Source organism: Canis lupus, chromosome 16 (assembly GCF_048164855.1).
Source record: "Canis lupus baileyi chromosome 16, mCanLup2.hap1, whole genome shotgun sequence".
Classification (NCBI taxonomy): domain Eukaryota; kingdom Metazoa; phylum Chordata; class Mammalia; order Carnivora; family Canidae; genus Canis; species Canis lupus.
The window spans coordinates 24038577-24057160 of NC_132853.1; the positions used below are offsets into that span (position 1 = coordinate 24038577).

The following is an 18584-nucleotide window of genomic DNA, read 5'->3' on the forward strand; positions in this document are numbered from 1 at the left end:
ATCTTTTATTCAAGAACACTTAGTATTTTTTCTTAAATTTCCACAAGCAAAGATCTTTTTTTTTTCCCCTTCTTTTATTCAAAAAGTATGTGATTTGTCAGCATGCAGTCTTCACGAGGGTGCAGTTGGAAGGGCTGTTGTAAGGGTGGTAGAGAAGAGCAGATCTCCAGGGTAGATAGATGTTGTGAGAAATTCCTACCTATAGGCTTTCATGATTTCTCTATTTTTACAGGTCCAGCATGTCTGGCTTGCATCTAGTGAAGCAAGGTCGAGACCGAAAGAAAATAGACTCTCAGCGAGATTTCACTGTAGCTTCTCCAGCAGAATTTGTTACTCGTTTTGGGGGAAATAAAGTGATTGAGAAGGTAAGTTATAACTTGCTGAATTTTTTTTTTCAGAAGCTCATGAGATTTGATGCCTAGACTTGTTGTCTAGATTTGCTCACAACTTACATTTAGATTTTCAGAGACTGCCTCTTCCTGCAGAATTCACCTCTCTTCCTTCATAGTGTCCTGTGAATGTCACCATTTTCTATGTATTTACCACTGATAATTTAGGCCGAGTTAATTAAAAAGATGAAGTGGTGGTCAAAAAGTTCTTTTTAAAAGGTCCTGTGGTTTATGGCATTAGGTTGCACCAATCTAAGAGGGTGTAGGTTGATCAGTTTGTGGGATAGTGGTGAGGAGATATGTCACTGCCTTGGATCGAGAGCTAAGGGAGTGGAGGGAGTTGCAGAGCAGAAGGCTTGTAGTTTGATACACTGCTATTTAATGGCTTCCAGCATGTATTGAAGATGCTTAGAGGGAATACACCATATGAAATACCTAAAGAGATTACAAATATTTTGAAATGTTAGAGTAATTCTGTGCCCCCCCCTTTTTTTTTAATTTTTTTAAATTTTTATTTATTTATGATAGTCACAGAGAGAGAGAGAGAGAGAGGCAGAGACATAGGCAGAGGGAGAAGCAGGCTCCATGCACCGGGAGCCCGATGTGGGATTCGATCCCGGGTCTCCAGGATCGCGCCCTGGGCCAAAGGCAGGCTCCAAACCGCTGCGCCACCCAGGGATCCCTGTGCCCCTTTTATATAAACCATGTCAGAGCCGAAAGGACAACTTGGCTGGAAGAGTTCACAATGATTCAAAGAATAAAGCATGGGGACCTATATTCCTACTCCTAAGAGTATTGCTCCAGGGGTGTCCTTCTGTTAATCCTCCAATAAAGACATATTGTATATCTCCTAGCCTCTGTTATCCTGGGACCATGACTGCAAGACAGGTCAAGAGAGGTTTGTTTACAGAGATGTCTCAGGATCCTAGATTCTTCTACTCTTTTTTTGTGACCATTCTTTGTAGGGCAGCTTCTACAATTCTAAGGCATTTAGGGTTCAGCATTTTGAGAGAGATAGTGGTTGGTGCCAGCATTCTTACACATGTTCAGGACTCTGCCTTGTTTTACTACAGCAGAGAATAGTGTTTGACATTACACTGTTTAGTTGTCCCCATTCCTTAATAATACATCATCCCTCTGAAGTTAGTCTTCTGTTCCCCTAGTAACAGGTATGGTAGAATAATTCACAAATTCACAAGATTTGAAAAATTGTGATTTTTTTTCCTCTTTCAGAAATTAAGTTAAAAGCAGTAAGTTTTAGTTGGCACATATTGAAGTATTTGCTTAGCTAATATTTTAAAATATCCCTTGATCCTGTGGAAGCCTAGACTAGCAATGCAAATTTCTAATTGAAAATCTGGCTTTTCAGAGAAAGATGGATCTACAGAAATGATCTCATTTCTTTTCCTTTGTCATTGCCTGCCTTTTCTACTTTTCTCTCCAATTCCCATCCCACCATTCTCCCAGGTTCTTATTGCCAACAATGGCATTGCAGCAGTGAAATGCATGCGGTCTATCCGTCGATGGTCTTATGAGATGTTTCGAAATGAACGTGCAATCCGATTTGTTGTTATGGTAACACCTGAAGACCTGAAAGCCAATGCAGGTGAGTGATTAACACTAAAAACATCACTCATAAGCATAAAGCATTGTGATAGCAAAGTCTCTAAGTAGGAGAATGTTAACTTAGGGGGATTCCCAAACCCAAGGGTTTCTCTTTAAAATAGTGTCAGTAATAGACTTATACAAGTGATTGTACTATATATATATATTTTTTTTTTAAAAGATTTTATTTATTTATTCATGAGAGACAACAGAAAGAGAGAGGCAGAGACACAGGCAGAGGGAGAAGCAGGCTCCACGCAGGGAACCCGATGTGGGACTTGATCCCAGGACTCCAGGAACACGCCCTGGGCCGAAGGCAGGCGCCAAACCACTGAGCCACCCGGAGATCCCCCGTGATTGTACTATATTTAACCTCAACACAGTCTCCTGTGTTGTAAGTAAAAATAAGTAGAAATTTAACCATTATTGATTGAGGTTTCCAGGTGTATGCCTTTCCAGTATTTGCTAAGCCACATACTTTAATGTGTAAATGGAAAGATTTGGAAGGAAATGCGGTTTCCCTTACAAGCTAAGCTACATGGCCCTCCATCTGAGAGTTGTAGATAAAAACTATTAGTATAGCTGAGAGAATATGGTTAGTCCTTTCTCTCCATACTTTTTATCACTAAAGTATAATCTTTAAGGTAGTGTACCCACAGATTACATTAGCTCTTTAAAGAGCTCTTTTTAAACCTATTTTAGTCTGTATATATTCTCTCTCTGTTGAAACAGTGATGTTAAAAACTATTCCTAAGGAGTACGGATTATTATGTTATTTGAAACAGATAAGGTACCATTTTATTGGAAAGTGTATGTTATTATGTGAAATCATTTAGTTTGACCCTTTAACATCTCTGAGCCACAATTTTTGTATCGGTAAAAGGAAGATCATAGTATCTAATTCCCTGGATAGTTATGAAGATGAAATTTTCTGTAATAAATATAAACTACCTTGCATGACTTTTTTTTCCCCATCTATTTCCACCTGGTACTCCTATTAATTTATTTATTCAGTGAAGATGGAGAACCATAATTGAATAAAATAGGATCTTGCTCTAGGAAACAAATAATTTCAATACAATGAGGTAAGGGTAAGGGCTATAATAGGAATATGCACAGGATATTGTGAGAACAGAGCTGAGGCATCTTACCTCTTGGTAGCAGGGTTGAAAGAATGCTCTCTGAAAGAAGCTATGCCTAGTCAAGAATGAGCAGGTCTTAATTAGCAGGATGTTCCAAGCAGAAAGAACAGTATTTGCAAATGTATGAAGGCATGTAGTAATAGTTTGCTGGAAACTATAGGTGTACTTGTCAAAGTACAGGATGTGATCTAATATTTCTCAAGGAAGGCCTTGATTTTCATTCTCAGGAGCATAGACTTTAGTTTATTAGGGATGTGTATGTGTCTAAGTGTTGGTCATTAAATAATTGGCATTTTAAATGGATTATTTGTTGTTTTTAACAATTCAAAAGTAGAAGAGGATAATGAATCTCTTCCCATTTACCTGTCATCCAGCATCAACAATTATCAACTCATGGCCAATCTTATTTCATCTATACTTTCACCTCCTCCCCCTTCCACACATAATTTCTGAAGCAGATCCTAGCTATATTATTTCATCTGTAAATATTCAGTGTATATCTCTTAAAGGTACTTTTTTTTCTTTTTTGAAACAAGCAGATGGACAATTCAAATAGCATCTGGAAGATCTATTTGTGGAAGGCAATACTACAGAACATGAAACTGAGAAGAGAGAAGAAAGGGATGTTTTAGGTGTTTAGGAGATAAAATTGGCAAGATTTGGTGATAGAAAGAAGAGTTAATGATTATTATTAGGTTTCTAATTTAGTTGACTAGGCAGATGCCAGTATCATCAACAAGGGCAAAATAATAATGTAGCCAGAAGAGTGAGGTTTTTTGGGGGGAGATAGATTAGATTTGGAGTACTTCTGGTATAAGCAGATATTATGTGCTTGCTTCGGCAGCACATATACTAAGCAGATATTATAAGTCCTGTAAAAAGTTGGATATATCCTTCCAGAGCTTGGAAATAATGAGAGCCAGAGAAAAAAGAGTCTACATTATCAGCAAACATATAGTAATTTGTTTTTGCTTATTTTTTAAAGATTTTATTTATTCATTCATGAGAGACACAGAGAAAGAGGCAGAGACACAGGCAGAGGGAGGAGCAGGCTCCATGCAGGGAGCCTGACATGGGACTCGATCCTGGGACTCCAGGATCACGGCCTGGGCTGCAGGCAGCGCTAAACCGCTGAGCCACCCGGGCTGCCCCAACATATAGTAATTAACACTACCTCCCCAAAAGAACAAAGAATGAAAAGAAGAGGGCTAAGGATGAAATTTTATAAAAGTAAAATTTTAGGGATAGACTTAGGAGGATAGGTCCTTAAACAGTGCTGTGAAGAGATGACTAGAGAGAGAAAAAAACAGAAGAGAGAAAAAAGAGAATTTCAATCAGGAAGGGTCAAATGTGTTAGCAGTCCAATAAAGTAGGGATAGAACCTATGCAGTAATTAGGAAATCATTGGTAGTATTTCCAAGAATAGTTTCAGTGAAACAATTTGAGAATGGAGGCTGATAGAGAATGTTAAGGAATGAATGGAAAGTGACATGGGGATCGTCAATGTAGATGAGTTTTTTATTTTATTTTTAAAGATTTTATTTATTCATGAGAGACACAAAGAGAGGCAGAGACATAGGCAGAGAGAGAGAAGCAGGAGAAGGAGGCTCTTCACAGGGAACCCAATGGGGGACTGATGATCACCTGAGCCAAAGGCAGATGCTCAACCACTGAGCCATCCAGGCATCCCATAGACACGTTTTTTTTAAAGAATTTTGAATGAGAAGGGAAGAAGGAAAGGTAGTAACTGAAGAGGAATTCAGGGTCAGGGAGGATTTTTATTTTTCAGAGTGAAAGAGACTTGGGAATGTTTATAGTTTGAGAGGAAGGAGCCAAGAGGGAAAGGGTGGAAGTGCACAAGGACTCGAAGGAAGTGGAAGGGGATGCAGGCCTGAGTACAAGTGGACAAAAATAAGTATTTCCTGGTATTTATTCTGAGGAAAAAAAATTAGTAATGGGGCAAATGTATTCATGCAAGGATATATATTTATTGCAGCATTATTTAAAATAATGAGAAACTGGGAGTAACTTAAATGTCCAACAGAAGCGGATTGGTTAAGTAAAATGTGCAACACCAATTCTGTGAAATACCATGCAGACATTAAAAAATATTTTGTGGAATAACATTTATTGGTCTGAAATGAATTCTAATAAATTACTACATTCTTTCTTTCTTTTTGTGTAACAATATTACCATAAACTTGGCAGCTTAAAACAACAGACATTAGCTCACAATTTCTGTAGGTCCTCTGGCTTAGCTGGGCCTTCTGCTTCAGGTTATCACAAGACTGCAGTCACTTGTCGGCTGGGTCTGCAGTCTCATCTGAGGCTTGACTTGGGATGGACCTACTTTCCAACTCAGGTGGTTGTTGGCAGCTTTCAGTTTTCTATGAACTGTCAGACTGAGGGCCTGAATGTTTAGCTAGTTTTTTTTTTTTTTTGTTTTTTTTTTTTTTTGAATGTTTAGCTAGTTATTGGCTGAAGACTATTCTTGACTCCTTGTCATGTGGGCCATCCCAGAATGTCTGCTACCTCAAAGCCAGCAAAGGAAAGTTTTCTAGTAAGATCAGTTATTTTCTTTGTAATGTTATCATGAAAGTGACAGCTCCTGATCCTTGACATATTTTTTTGGCTAGAAGCAAGTCATAGATCCTGTTTACACCCAGGGAGAGGGGAGTTCCTTAAGGGATGAATACCTAGAAACTGGGATCATGGGAATAGATGATGTGTCTGTCTGTCACTATTTCAAAGAAAAAAGTTAGGTACAAGGAAGTTATTATGGTGATAGAATAATAGGGAAAAAATACATTGCATATAGTCAGAAAAAACAAAGGTGTAATGACATATGCCAACAGCAATAGTAGTTATCTTTGGGGGTGATATTTTGGGGTGTTTCTTTTTTTGCTTTTTCCAACTTTTTTACAAAGAGTTATGCAATTTTCCAATTTCTTTAAAAGTTATTTGAAAAATAGAACTCTAGAAAGGATTATAATACTAGTGGTATTGAATTAAAGAATTAGTATTTTGGATGATTTTTTCCTTTTTCCTACCTTTCTATTATGTTAATTATTTTAGGACCTTTACTGAATATAATTTACGTGCCATAAAAAGTACCCAGTTCTATGAGTTTTAGTCAACTTGTGCCATTGTACAGTCATCACAGGAATCCAGGGAAAAACACAAATTACTTTTGCAATTTAAAAGGTTATGAAAAGAAAAAAAATAAAAAAATTAAAAACAAAAACAAAAAAAAAAGGTTATGAAGAAGGAGCTTTAGAAGGAAGAATTGGTTATTAACATGAGGAGAAGAGGGCTTCATCCTCTGAGACCTGGAGAAGAGAAGGCAAACATGACAGGTTAATTGAAAGTGGTAATAATCAACCCAGTTGCATATTTTTATGTTATGGTCATTATTGGGAAAGTTGGAAAAGTGGATGATTAGTGCAATCCATGGTAAAGAACCAAGGGTTCTTTTTTGAGGGGAGTTTTGTTCATCTGTCAGCATTCTCTAAAATAGCATCTCTGGTGATAATTATGGAATCTATGGGAACCAGGAGACGATGGAGAAATCCAAGCTGTGTGAATAAGTTATGCTTTCTTCTTCTACTGACCAGGGTTTCTCTTTATTATCTACGTAATAGAAGACTGATTGGCATAGAACTCTGAAATGTTGTTGGTTAGTGACAGCAGTATCTTTGTACGTGTATGATATAGGTCAGCAATTAAGGTACCTTTTCTTTACCCAGGGCTACAGAAATTCAGAAAAGACTAAAAACCATGGCAGAAAAGTTAGATGGATTTGACTACATAAAAATTTTTGTATAGCACTTAAAAAAAGAAAGAAAAGTTAAAGACAAAACATCTGAAAAAACATTCACAGCAAATAGTGTCTACCTATAATGGAGAAAATGATACCCTTCCATAGAAAATGAACAAAGAACATGAATTAGGTAGTTAATAATAGAATGAAACAAGAACAATCAACATATGAGAAGAAATTTGATACTAATGGCAATCAAATGCAAACCAAAATAATAGTCGATTGGGATTTTTTAGTTTAGAAGACTGGTAAAATTTAAAAGAATGATATATCTTGGGCAGCCCCTGTGGCTTAGTGGTTTAGCGCCGCCTTCAGCCCGGGGTGTGATCCTGGAGACCCAGGATCGAGTCCCTCATCGGGCTCCCTGCACAGAGCCTGCTTCTCCCTCTGCCTGTGTCTCTGCCTCTCTCTCTGTCTCCGTGTCTCTCATGAATGAATAAATAAAATCTTAAAAAAAAAAAGATATATCTTATATAGGTGAGAGTACAATTTGTCACCCATGTTGCTAAGGAGAGTCTAATGTGGATACCTTTTGACCTAGTAGTTTTACTTCTAGGAATATATCCTGTAGGTATAACTAGACAGTGGTATAAGGATATTCATCACATTATTTTAATATTTTCCAAATTATTAATGACCTATATGTCCATCAGAGAGTTGGTGGTTAAATGAATTATGGACAGTTGTGACATTATGGAATAGTAGACATCCATTGAAATATGAAGTGTATTAAATATATGTTAAATATATCTCTTTGTCATATATGGGAAGATCCCACAGTATATTGTTAGATTGGCTAACAATTTATGTTTTCTAGTATATCAAAGCACGAACTGATTATCTTTGAGTAGTGAGACATTGAGTGATTTCAGCTGTTAAGAAAATAGTATTATTACATCCTGATATAGTACCTAATTTTTATTATTATTATTATTAATATGGTTTCCCTTTTATTGTCAAAGAGAACAATAAACCTATTTTTCTTTTGAACAAACTATAGGCCTTTGTATCTTACTTTGGAATTTTTTTTAGAAGAACATGAAACCTTTAAAAATTAAGAACAAGATAGAAGAAACATTATTAATAAATACGGTGGAGATGGACCTTGAGCAAGTTATTTGACTGCTCCAAGCTGATTTCTTGTAAACTAGGTACCATTAATACCTATTACATATAGGATTTTTGAGTATTAAATAACATATATAAACTACTTAGTATAGTTAACTGCACTTTGTAGCTGCTGCTCTACTACAGTTGCTGCCAGAATAGGAAGAGAGAGACATCAGGGAATACTGAGCAAAAAAAATGTAAGGAGGGAAAGAAGTTATCTTTTAAAAGTGCCTTTCAAATGCCTACTATCTCCAACATTCCAGATAAGCTCTTTACAATCACTTGGTAGATGCCTGTAACTAACCTTTCCTGTTCAGCCAGTCTGCAAACCCTTCAGGCTCTACCTCTTTTCCAGGTTTGTCCCAGCTCTACACCAGGAAAAGGCCTTCCTTAGAGTACAGTACAAGTTAAAGATAAAGGGTGTCAGGACTAAAACTTCTTATTGAATAGAATGATTATACAGGGGTCTCTAAGTGATAGGTCATCCTTGATATAGAGATCTTAAAGACACTTCTAACCGGTTACGTAGTGAAATGTTTGAGAACTGTTGTTTTGGTATAAGAACTTCCTAAATATGAGATTAGCACATGTTAGTGCCTGTGATTTAACAGTCAGAGCTTCTAACTAAATGGTCCTAGAAGTTACCCTAGAAGTTAATGCAATTTGTCCTGTCATTACCTGTGATATCTTACCTTTACAAAGTTTTGCTCTGCTGTTATATTTCTGAAAATAAAGCCGGTGTTCTCTACTAATTTGCTTACATTTTCAGAATACATTAAGATGGCGGATCACTATGTGCCAGTGCCAGGAGGACCAAATAACAACAACTATGCGAACGTGGAATTAATTCTTGATATTGCTAAAAGGATTCCCGTACAAGTAAGAGATGCCAATGTGTCCTTTCAAACCAAATTTAGGCATTTGACTGTTAGATGCAAGGGGCTATCCAGAGAAGAACTTTATTTTTTTTTCAGAGAAGAACTTTAAATTTTATATAAATCATCTTTGTTGAAAGTTGATAAAAGCTTTTCTTAGGTGGTATATAACAGATGGGAAGAAGAAAGATGGAAAAAAAATGAATGAGTCAAAAGTAAACATAATATAAGCAAGATTTGTAAGGATCTTAAGAGATTATTTATGCTATCCATTTCACCTTCAAACTGTCTCAAGTAATTAAAAACTCCTTTTTCTGGTGGAGTATTCTTGGCTCAGAATATGGTAGTGAAGAAGTAGATTATTTCTTCCCTATTATTGTGTTAGGAAATTTAGGATAAATGTACTTAAGCCCAGAGAGAAAAAAAAACTAGAGATTTATATGGCAGTATAACTACTAGATATAAATATGGAAGTGAGTGGCCAAAGTAATTGGATCTGTGAAAGAAAACCAATATTTCTGGAAAGAGCTCTATAGAGTCTAGTGGAACAGTTATGAATTAAATTTCCTAAATAGCAGCAAGACTAGCTAGATCTTAATATCAACTTCAACTTGGTTTTGAACTCTTCAAAAGTTTTGCCACAATGGACTGCTTATTCTTATTCTGTAAAAAGTTTGCCAAGAATCAAGCATAGAACTTGGATTAAATATTAGGTTCCTGTGGAGCTATTATACCTCATGGAGTACAGTTTTGGTAGAGAGTAATATAGTTTATCATGGTTTTTTTAGTATGAATTTTAAGAACAAATCATATTATCTTTCCTTATAGGCAGTGTGGGCTGGCTGGGGTCATGCTTCTGAGAATCCCAAGCTCCCAGAACTTCTTTTGAAAAATGGCATCGCCTTCATGGGTAAGCCTTTCTGACATACTCTTCCTGTCATTCTGGTTCTGTCAGTTTTGCCTGTATTCCATTCTATATGCTTTTCTTTTTTTGACATGCACTGGGCTCTTATTTTTCATCAATTAGCAACTCTCAGAGTAGCCCTCTTCATATCTCTTCTTTTTTCTCTTCCTCATTTCTTACATCTCTAATTATCTTTCTTCATCTTGATTGTATTTTCTGTCCCATGAGATATGGAGAAGGCTCTGATTTCTAAAACACTGGCCTTTTAAAACTTTGCCATTAATCTTAAGAAAATATGTGGAGAAAGGACCTCTTATTATATAGCAGAGATAATTGAGTATTAGGATACCCTAGCACTGTGCCCTTAAATATGAATCAGCACCTTCATGTTTAAGCATATGGGTTGTGAGAGCTGTTTCTTCTGACTTTTCTGCTCTCTTAGAGAAAGAAATCAAGAGTATATGGCTCCACGTGTTTCTATCTCAGAGCCCTTCCACAATGATGATTTTATTTTGTAAACCCTATTAAAGATAAATCTTCCTTTTGGATTCCCCTAAGACCAAGGAGGGCAGTATTTCAGACCTGAACCCCTTACTTCTTAGTCCTTATTTTAGGATTGGTTAAAAAAAAAAAAGATTTTGATAATCTGGTCAAGTTGGATCATAAACGACGATAAAATTAGATTTGTCAGGAATTTAATTTCGTATACATACTGAATTCTCACTGTGTGCTAAAAGCTCACTACATTAGGTTCTCTCATGGGTACAAAGATGAGTCATAATGTAATAATCTCCCTAATCAAGTTCATGATCTCCATGATATGTGATGTACGGGAGACAAGACAAATACAAAAATAATTATATAGGGCAGCCCCGGTGGCTCAGGGGTTTAGCGCCGCCTGCAGCCCAGGGCATGATCCTGGAGACCCTGGATCGAGTCCCACGTCAGGCTCTCTGCATGGAGCCTGCTTCTCCCTCTGCCTGTGTCTCTGCCTCTCTCTCAGTCTCTCTCTTTGTGTCTCTATGAATAAAAAAAAATAAAAATAATAATAATTATATAGAAGACAAAAATTTGCTTGACAGAAATGAGGCCACGATGTTACAGTCATGGTTCTTTTCTTGTTTTTAGGCCCTCCAAGCCAGGCCATGTGGGCTTTGGGGGATAAGATTGCATCTTCTATAGTGGCTCAAACTGCAGGTATCCCAACTCTTCCCTGGAGTGGCAGTGGTAAGAAAGTATTTCCTGTTTGTATTTTGAAGTACAGAAAAGCTCAGTAGGATATTTGGGATTGTGGCTGAGGTCTTCAGGTTATTTAAAATGTAGACAGATATGTGATAAGAAATAGAATTGAGGTTGATTTATGGTATTACCTAGCTTAATTAATACACCTGTGATTTTTATCATGTCTTAGAATATAAAATATAGCACTTGTACCAGGTGCACAGGTGCTAAACTGTAATTTAAGTGATCTAGGGACTTAATTTGATTTTGGAGAAATTCCAAGAAAACTCATATGGTTCTACAGATTGGGATCTGCTCTGGGTAGACTAGAATCTCCATCAGATATGGACTTAGGCAGAATTAGGCCTGTGAACCTGCCTGGCAGGTGACCTGGGTCACTAAGTAAAATCTAAAACCCACTTATTCAAATGTTTGCCTGCGTATTTTCTTAATGTCAGTCCACCATCTATTGATGATATGCTTTGTCTCTTTAGTATTATTCCACCTCTCATTTGCCCTTGATGCAGAAAAGGAGGGCAATAATCAACCTTTCTTACAGGCATACAGAAGAATAAAATTTTTCTTAAAATGATTTATACTTGACAAATCCCTTAAAGAGTGCCATGTAAATCACTGTAGCTGATAACAATATGAACTTGCCTTTTTTAATACTCCAGCACAGGGAGCAGACATACTCTAAAACCTCTTTTAAGTGGGAACGACCATTGTCTTAAGGCTGAACAGATTTGAACTCTTGTTACTCTGGCTCTCCAGGGGAATTGCCATATCCTCTCCAGACCTGCTGGGTCAAACAGTTTAAAATAAAAGGTTGAATTTGTTCTTGTTTGAATGGAGAGGCTATAGCATTCCCCTTGTGGCTGAGTACAGGGACATTCAGGGAGCATGGAATCATGACTCTGCTGAGGCCAATAAAACCGCCATTTCCATTTCCAAGGGCTCGTAAAGATTGAATTATTTCCCAGACCTCTGGCCCTGGAGCAGGCCTGAACACACAGATCGAAGGTATTTTGCCTGCTGAGTTGCTGTGAAAAGTCTGACCTGCTTTTTTTTTTTTTTTTGTCTTGTATGTCCTTGCATTTTTGTAAGTTTGCTCCCTATTAGCTCTCCTGGCTTCTTCCAGGGTCAGAACCCGAGTTGCCAGGTCCCGGCTAGAGCTAAATACCATTAACCCCAAGGACTGATGAGGCTTTTATGGCATCCTTCTTTCTCATATCTACCTTAGTTTTAGATAAATATGAGAGCATTTTAAAGAAGGAATAACAGAAAATTGACAGCAGAAGCCTTTATAGCAGCTTTTAAGTCACTGTTATCTATTGCAGGTCTTCGGGTGGACTGGCATGAAAATGATTTTTCCAAACGTATCTTAAATGTTCCCCAGGAATTATACGAAAAAGGTTATGTGAAGGATGTGGATGATGGGCTAAAGGTAGGTTACTAACTCTAGGGAGCGATGTCTTTCAACTGGCCAATTAGAGTCACAAAGTAATTTGAAGACTGCTTGATGATATACACCCATGATGGCATTGGGATTGTAAGAGCAGGAGAAATAGTTTATTTATTTATTTACTTTTAAAAAAAATTTATTTATTTATGAGAGACACAGAGAGAGAGAGAGAGAGAATGGCAGAGACAGAGAACAGAGAGGGAGAAGCAGGCTCCATGCAGGGAGCCTGACATGGGACTCGATCCCGGGTTTCCAGGATCAGGCCCTGGGCTGAAGATGGCGCTAAACCGCTGAGCCACCTGGGCTACCCAGGGATACAGTTTATAGAGTAAGGAAGTGACCTAGATTTAACAAAAATAACTTAAATTTGTTTTGAAGCAAGCTCTTCACCTGGACAGAACATTTTTTAGGTGGCTAAATCAGAGCTTTAAGGAAGTATTTATTGATTCTCCTTTCTACCACTTGTTAGTGTGTGTGTGTGTGTGTGTGTGTGTGTGTGTGTGTCTATGTGTGTGGTGATTGGGGTGGAGGACAGAGCAACAAACAACACACATTTTCCCAGGCTTGAATTCAGAACCAAGAAGCCAGGCAGATAGATAAATGTCAGCTTTCTTATGAATAGAGATGTTGGTGAAAATGGCTTCAGTGTGTAGCAACAATCAGATTTGTAAACTGAAAGACCAAGTTAAACATGCTTACTCATTGGGTACTGGTGGTGCTGCATAACCACACTTTCCTCCACAAAGACAGAGCTTTTACCATTCAACTTCTTGTACTGCTGAGAGCTGACAAACAGCATATGTTCTGTGCAGTGGGCTGATCCCAAAGGGGAAGACGCTGAGCTATGCATGCTCAGTTCCTCCTTCCAAACTGACCAATCACACAATTCATTCTTTTTCCCTTGAGGAAGGGGTGAGGGAGGGAGCCAAGAGAGGCCAAAAGTGTCTAATTACTGTCCTTCCTTGTAGAAACAGAAACCCAAGCAAAAGGAGATCTTTCTCCAACATTGCCTCTTCTTTCTTATAGTTCTCTCCAGTTTGTTCTCTTTCACTTTTTAAATAGTTAGAAGTATCAATTATACTTCCAAGTAGATGGTGAAAGAGACTATTTTAGGAAAACACACTACTCATGTTTGACTTTATATGTTATAAATTCAAGAGGAACAGTGAAAGCTCAACTAATTTTGCTCTTTTGTTTGCGTTTCAAGTTAAACTCTCCTAATCTCCTTAATAAGAATTATTAATATTTCTAATGGAACTGTGTATGCTATACTCGCTGTAATTTGCAAAAGAGTAGAAGTCCTTTGTGTAAGGAACTAGCTATTTTGCTTATCAACTGAAATTCCTTTTTTTCCTGGTCGCAATTTTATTTTATTTTTTTATTATTTTTTTAAATATTTTATTTATTTATTCATGAAAGACACACACACAAAGAGAGGCAGAGACACAGGCAGAGGGAGAAGCAGGCTCCATGCAGGGAGCCTGACGTGGAACTCAATCCCAGGTCTCCAGGATCAGGTTCTGGGCTGAAGGTGGCGCTAAACTGCTGAGCTACCCGGGCTGCCCCCTGGTCATAATTTTAAACATAAAAGTTTCTGGTAAAAAATTTGGAGGCCAGAAAAGAGATGATAATAAATCCACCCATAAACCCACCATCCAGAGATAGATACATACTCATAACAAATTTGTACATCTTCTTTTAGCTTCTTTTGATTCATAGGACATATTATTATAGTAGTGATCATCTTTATTAATAGATTCCCATATTTATAGTTATTATTCTTATAATTTTTAATTATTTATATTATAAGTATAAAATTAGGTTTTTATGATATATATAGTTTAGTAATCCCCATTTCTTTTCCTAGTATTATGTATAAGCATTTTTCTCATGACATTAAAATTCTTCTAAAATATTCTAAATGGATGACCTATGCCTACAGCCTTCATATCTTTTTAAAAGTGCTACCTTCTTACTGACATCATGTAGGCTACCATATATATATATATATTTTAGTCTTTTTCACATTGTGGCTGATTCTTTGATACTTATCATGCAGTGATAACACTTTCTTTGATAACACTATTTCATCAAGCTAACTCTGTGTACAGGCATAGATATGAGTAGAGATGGAACTGTGCTGAATCGACTAATTCAATATTTGAAATGCTCTTCTTTCTGTTGGTACATTTTTAGATATTGTTATAAGGGAAACCATAAGTCACTGGAATGTTTTGACAAAGGAATGACTTAGTTCTAAATTTTGGTTAACTTTTCCCCACTTTATTTTTTGCCAGAACAATACAATCTGGACATCTTCTGTATCATTACATGTAAAAGCCACCTCATTCCTTTTAATAATTGCATAATATTTTAATAGAGGGACATATCCTGATTTAACTAGCTCCCTACTTAACAAATATATAATTAATTTTCAGAAAATTTTAGGATTGTTACTTGATTATTATCAAATACCATAAATAGAAAAACCACGTATGTGCTGAACATTAGTTTCCTGAGTATTTTATTAATATTTTGATATCTTGTTATTTTTATCTTTTACAAAGCTTTGAGTGAGAAAATAATTTCTGGATACATTAGAGTTCTGATTTGTTGAAACTTATATATATTGTCAGAAGCTGTACTGGGACCATCAACATTTTATTAAGTGAACTACTTATACCTTTTTTAAAAATAAAAATTAGAGGTAATACATGAATACCTATATGCTATAAGAAATTTTAATTATACAGGAATAAATGGAAATTATTCTACCTATCTTCCTTTTATAAATCACCACTGGTATATATTCTAGACATTTTTTTACACCCTCATATGTGGGTGTATGAATGCATACATAATCATATATAAAGGATTTTTTAAAGTATTTTATTTATTTGAGAGACAGACAGTGAATACAAGTGAGGGGAGGAGTAGAGGGAGAGGGACAAGCAGATCCCACACTCAGCTCAGAGCCTGACATGGGGGCTAGATCCCATGACCCTAAGATCATGACCTGAGCTGAAATTGAGAGTCGGATGCTTAACTGACTGAGCCACCCAGGTGCCCCATAAACATATAGTTTTATTTTGTTTTTGACCTATATAGGATTGTCTTATATTGAACCATATGAAAATGCCAATATTCAACAATTTTTTTTTTAAACCTACAAAAAAAGGCACTTTCTTTTGGTTCAACCTAATGCTACAGATAGTTACTACTTTTTTTTTCCCCACCTAATAGTATGTCTTTAAGACCTTTCTATTTTACTACTTTTGGACCTACCAATGACAGTATTTGGAGAGAGATATTGAGAATGCAAGCAGGAGGAGGGACGGAAGAAGAGGAAGAGAGAGAATCCCAGGCAGACTCTGTGCTAAGCACGGAGCCCAACACAGAGCTCCAGATCATGACCTGAGCTGAAATCAAGAGTATGTCACTTAACTGACTGAGCCACCCAGGTGCCCTCAATGACAGCATTCTTGAAGAAGATGCCAGTTTTCTCCTTCCCTGTAAATACTACTCTTATTTCCATTTTTCTCTTTGTTATTGAAGGCAGCGGAGGAAGTTGGATATCCAGTAATGATCAAGGCCTCAGAAGGAGGAGGAGGGAAAGGAATCAGAAAAGTCAACAATGCAGATGATTTCCCTAACCTCTTCAGACAGGTAGAATACAACTTGTTTTTGTTTGTTTGAATTTACATGTATATCAGAGATACATGATTTAACTCACACTATATATACAAACTATTATGTTGTATACCAAAAACTAATATGATGTTGTATGTCAATTATACCATGGTAGAATAAAAGATAATAATAATGAATTATAATTTGGATGCTCAGAAAATATTTAATTTTTAATTTTGTCTGTAAGCACTCTGGTGTTTCTCTCTACTTCCTATCTGCTTATTAGAAATGTCTAGTTCAGTTTAAGGTTTTATTTGATAAGGTAACTCAAACAATATTCTCTTGTATATAAAAGTGCTCATTTTCTCAGAGAGCTCTTCCCTATATGGTACATGTGGTTCATAGGACTTTATAGTGATAGGGAAGAGTCAAAATGCCCTTCTAATTTTTGTGTTCTTCTTCTGCTGGCACTGTAATAAAGGATGTGGTTACCTCCTGATTTGGATGGTCTTGGCTTGGCCAGACTTGGGCTCTTTGATTGACTTTACCTCACTTTAAGTTCTTATTGGCTGCGGGCTCCTGAGTTTCTGCTATGTGTACCATCTACTTGGTCAACTCAGCAGTTTATACACTGGTCTGTGCTGCATGGCCACCACACCCTGCCTGGCATGGGAACCCTATGGCAGATCTACATTCTATAACTGAGGGTGGCTTGGAAAGCTAAAACTCAAATCCCTCTCTAAGCCTCTGATTTAAAGCTGAGTGGTATGGCCATATTGCAAGTTAGTTGTGGAGGCCAAAAAAAATACTGTCTTTGAGAGACAAAAGGTTCTTCTTCCCTGCCCTAGAGCTACCCTCACAGACTTGACTCACTTTTTTTCTCCTACGAGAAAAAGAGGAATCAGAAAAAAGGAAAATTGGGACATATTCTGGCCTTTCACTTTCCTAGTTTTCCACTGTTTTAATTTTTTCCAGCATTTTTTACTTTGTACTGTCTTTTACTGGTATCTCTAGCCAACTTCTGTTTACCCTCTTTTTTTTTTTTTTAAAGATTTTATTCATTTATTCATGAGAGACAGAGAGAGAGAGGCAGAGACAGAGGCAGAGGGAGAAGCAGGCTCTGTGCACGGAGCCCAATGTGGGACTCGATCCTGGGACTCCAGGATCACGCCCTGGGCCAAAGGCAGATGCTCAAACCACTGAGCCATCCAGGCATCCCTACCCTCTTTTTTTAACCATTAACGGCAAACTGAAAAAGGTGATAAAGGTATTGTTTTGCTGCATTATCCTATTTTGAATGTTAGAATTCAAATATTAACCTTCTTTTTCTTTGCATTCCTTTTGTAGTTTACCTAATTTCATAGGTAAATCAATGCCTCATGGGGTCAAAGAAAAGCTCCTTTGCTTTTAGAAGCAAAAGAAAAAGCTTGTTAAATTTTTAAAAATGTAATTCCTTTAGATATTTCAAGACTACTTATACTGTGACTCAAATAGTTGAAGAATCTAGATCACTAAGATTAGGAAGTTTTCTGTGAAAGTCCTCAAGTTCCAATAATGATTAACTAAATAACAAACCAATCCTCCCTTTGAGAACAAGCTAGAAAATCTGGGAAAGTTTTTTTTTTTTTTTTTAATTTAAAAAAATTTTTAAACTATTTTAAGGCATTAGAGACCTTTCAAGACAGTAAAGAATTATAATGGCGCTAAGGTATAGGAGAAGAAGGAAACCCAACGAAGTGGCATTTGAGGCCACTTTTTCCATAGAGATATCTTCTGATTTGAAAAGGAGCAGTTGGGCAGCCCCCGTGGCGTAGCAGTTTAGCACCACCTTCGGCCCAGGGCATGATCCTGGAGACCCGGGATCGAGTCCCACGTCAGGCTTCCTGCGTGGAGCCTGATTCTCCCTCTGCCTGTGTCTCTGCCTCTCTCTCTCTCTGTGCCTCTAATAAATAAATAAAATCTTAAAAAAAAAAAAAGAAAGAAAAGGAGCAGTTGAAAAGCTGATTAGTTTTCAACAGTCTTATAAGACTAAAAGGCTAAACTTAACCTTTAAGATTTGGTAAGGAGGGAAGTTCCTAAAACTTCCCACATTTTAGATTGGGATCTTGAAGGAACTACACCTAAGAGTAAAAAACTAGAAACAGACCAACTCTCACAGGGACTAAATCTCAGCTTCAAAATAATCAACCTTTGATTCAGGGAAAGGGCTCAAGTATTGCTGGTGTTGCTAGCCACTAGAAAGAAATGCAAATATAATAATATCTAGAACCTCAAATTACTTCTATTTATTTTTCAAATGCAGTATCAAATAGCGATTTCAAAGTAAACGGGTATACCAAATTACGTGACTGAAAATCAAGAAAAATAGAAGTCAGTTTTAAACAGATCTGCAGAGTTTAGATAATGGATCTATCAGACAAGGA

The 18584-nt window shown here is 36.9% G+C and overlaps 1 protein-coding gene across 15 annotated transcripts in view; it reads left to right on the forward strand.

Moving 5' to 3' along the window:
• Window positions 1–18584, forward strand: part of ACACA (acetyl-CoA carboxylase alpha) — a 284702-nt gene that overhangs the window by 91311 nt on the left and 174807 nt on the right. For all 15 annotated transcript variants that reach the window (XM_072779608.1, XM_072779607.1, XM_072779609.1 and 12 more), the window contains 7 exons: window positions 233–365; window positions 1857–1995; window positions 8836–8945; window positions 9770–9851; window positions 10974–11072; window positions 12407–12513; window positions 16087–16197. In XM_072779608.1, coding sequence (XP_072635709.1) covers window positions 233–365; window positions 1857–1995; window positions 8836–8945; window positions 9770–9851; window positions 10974–11072; window positions 12407–12513; window positions 16087–16197 — 781 coding nt within the window. The remainder of the gene's footprint in view (window positions 1–232; window positions 366–1856; window positions 1996–8835; window positions 8946–9769; window positions 9852–10973; window positions 11073–12406; window positions 12514–16086; window positions 16198–18584) is intronic.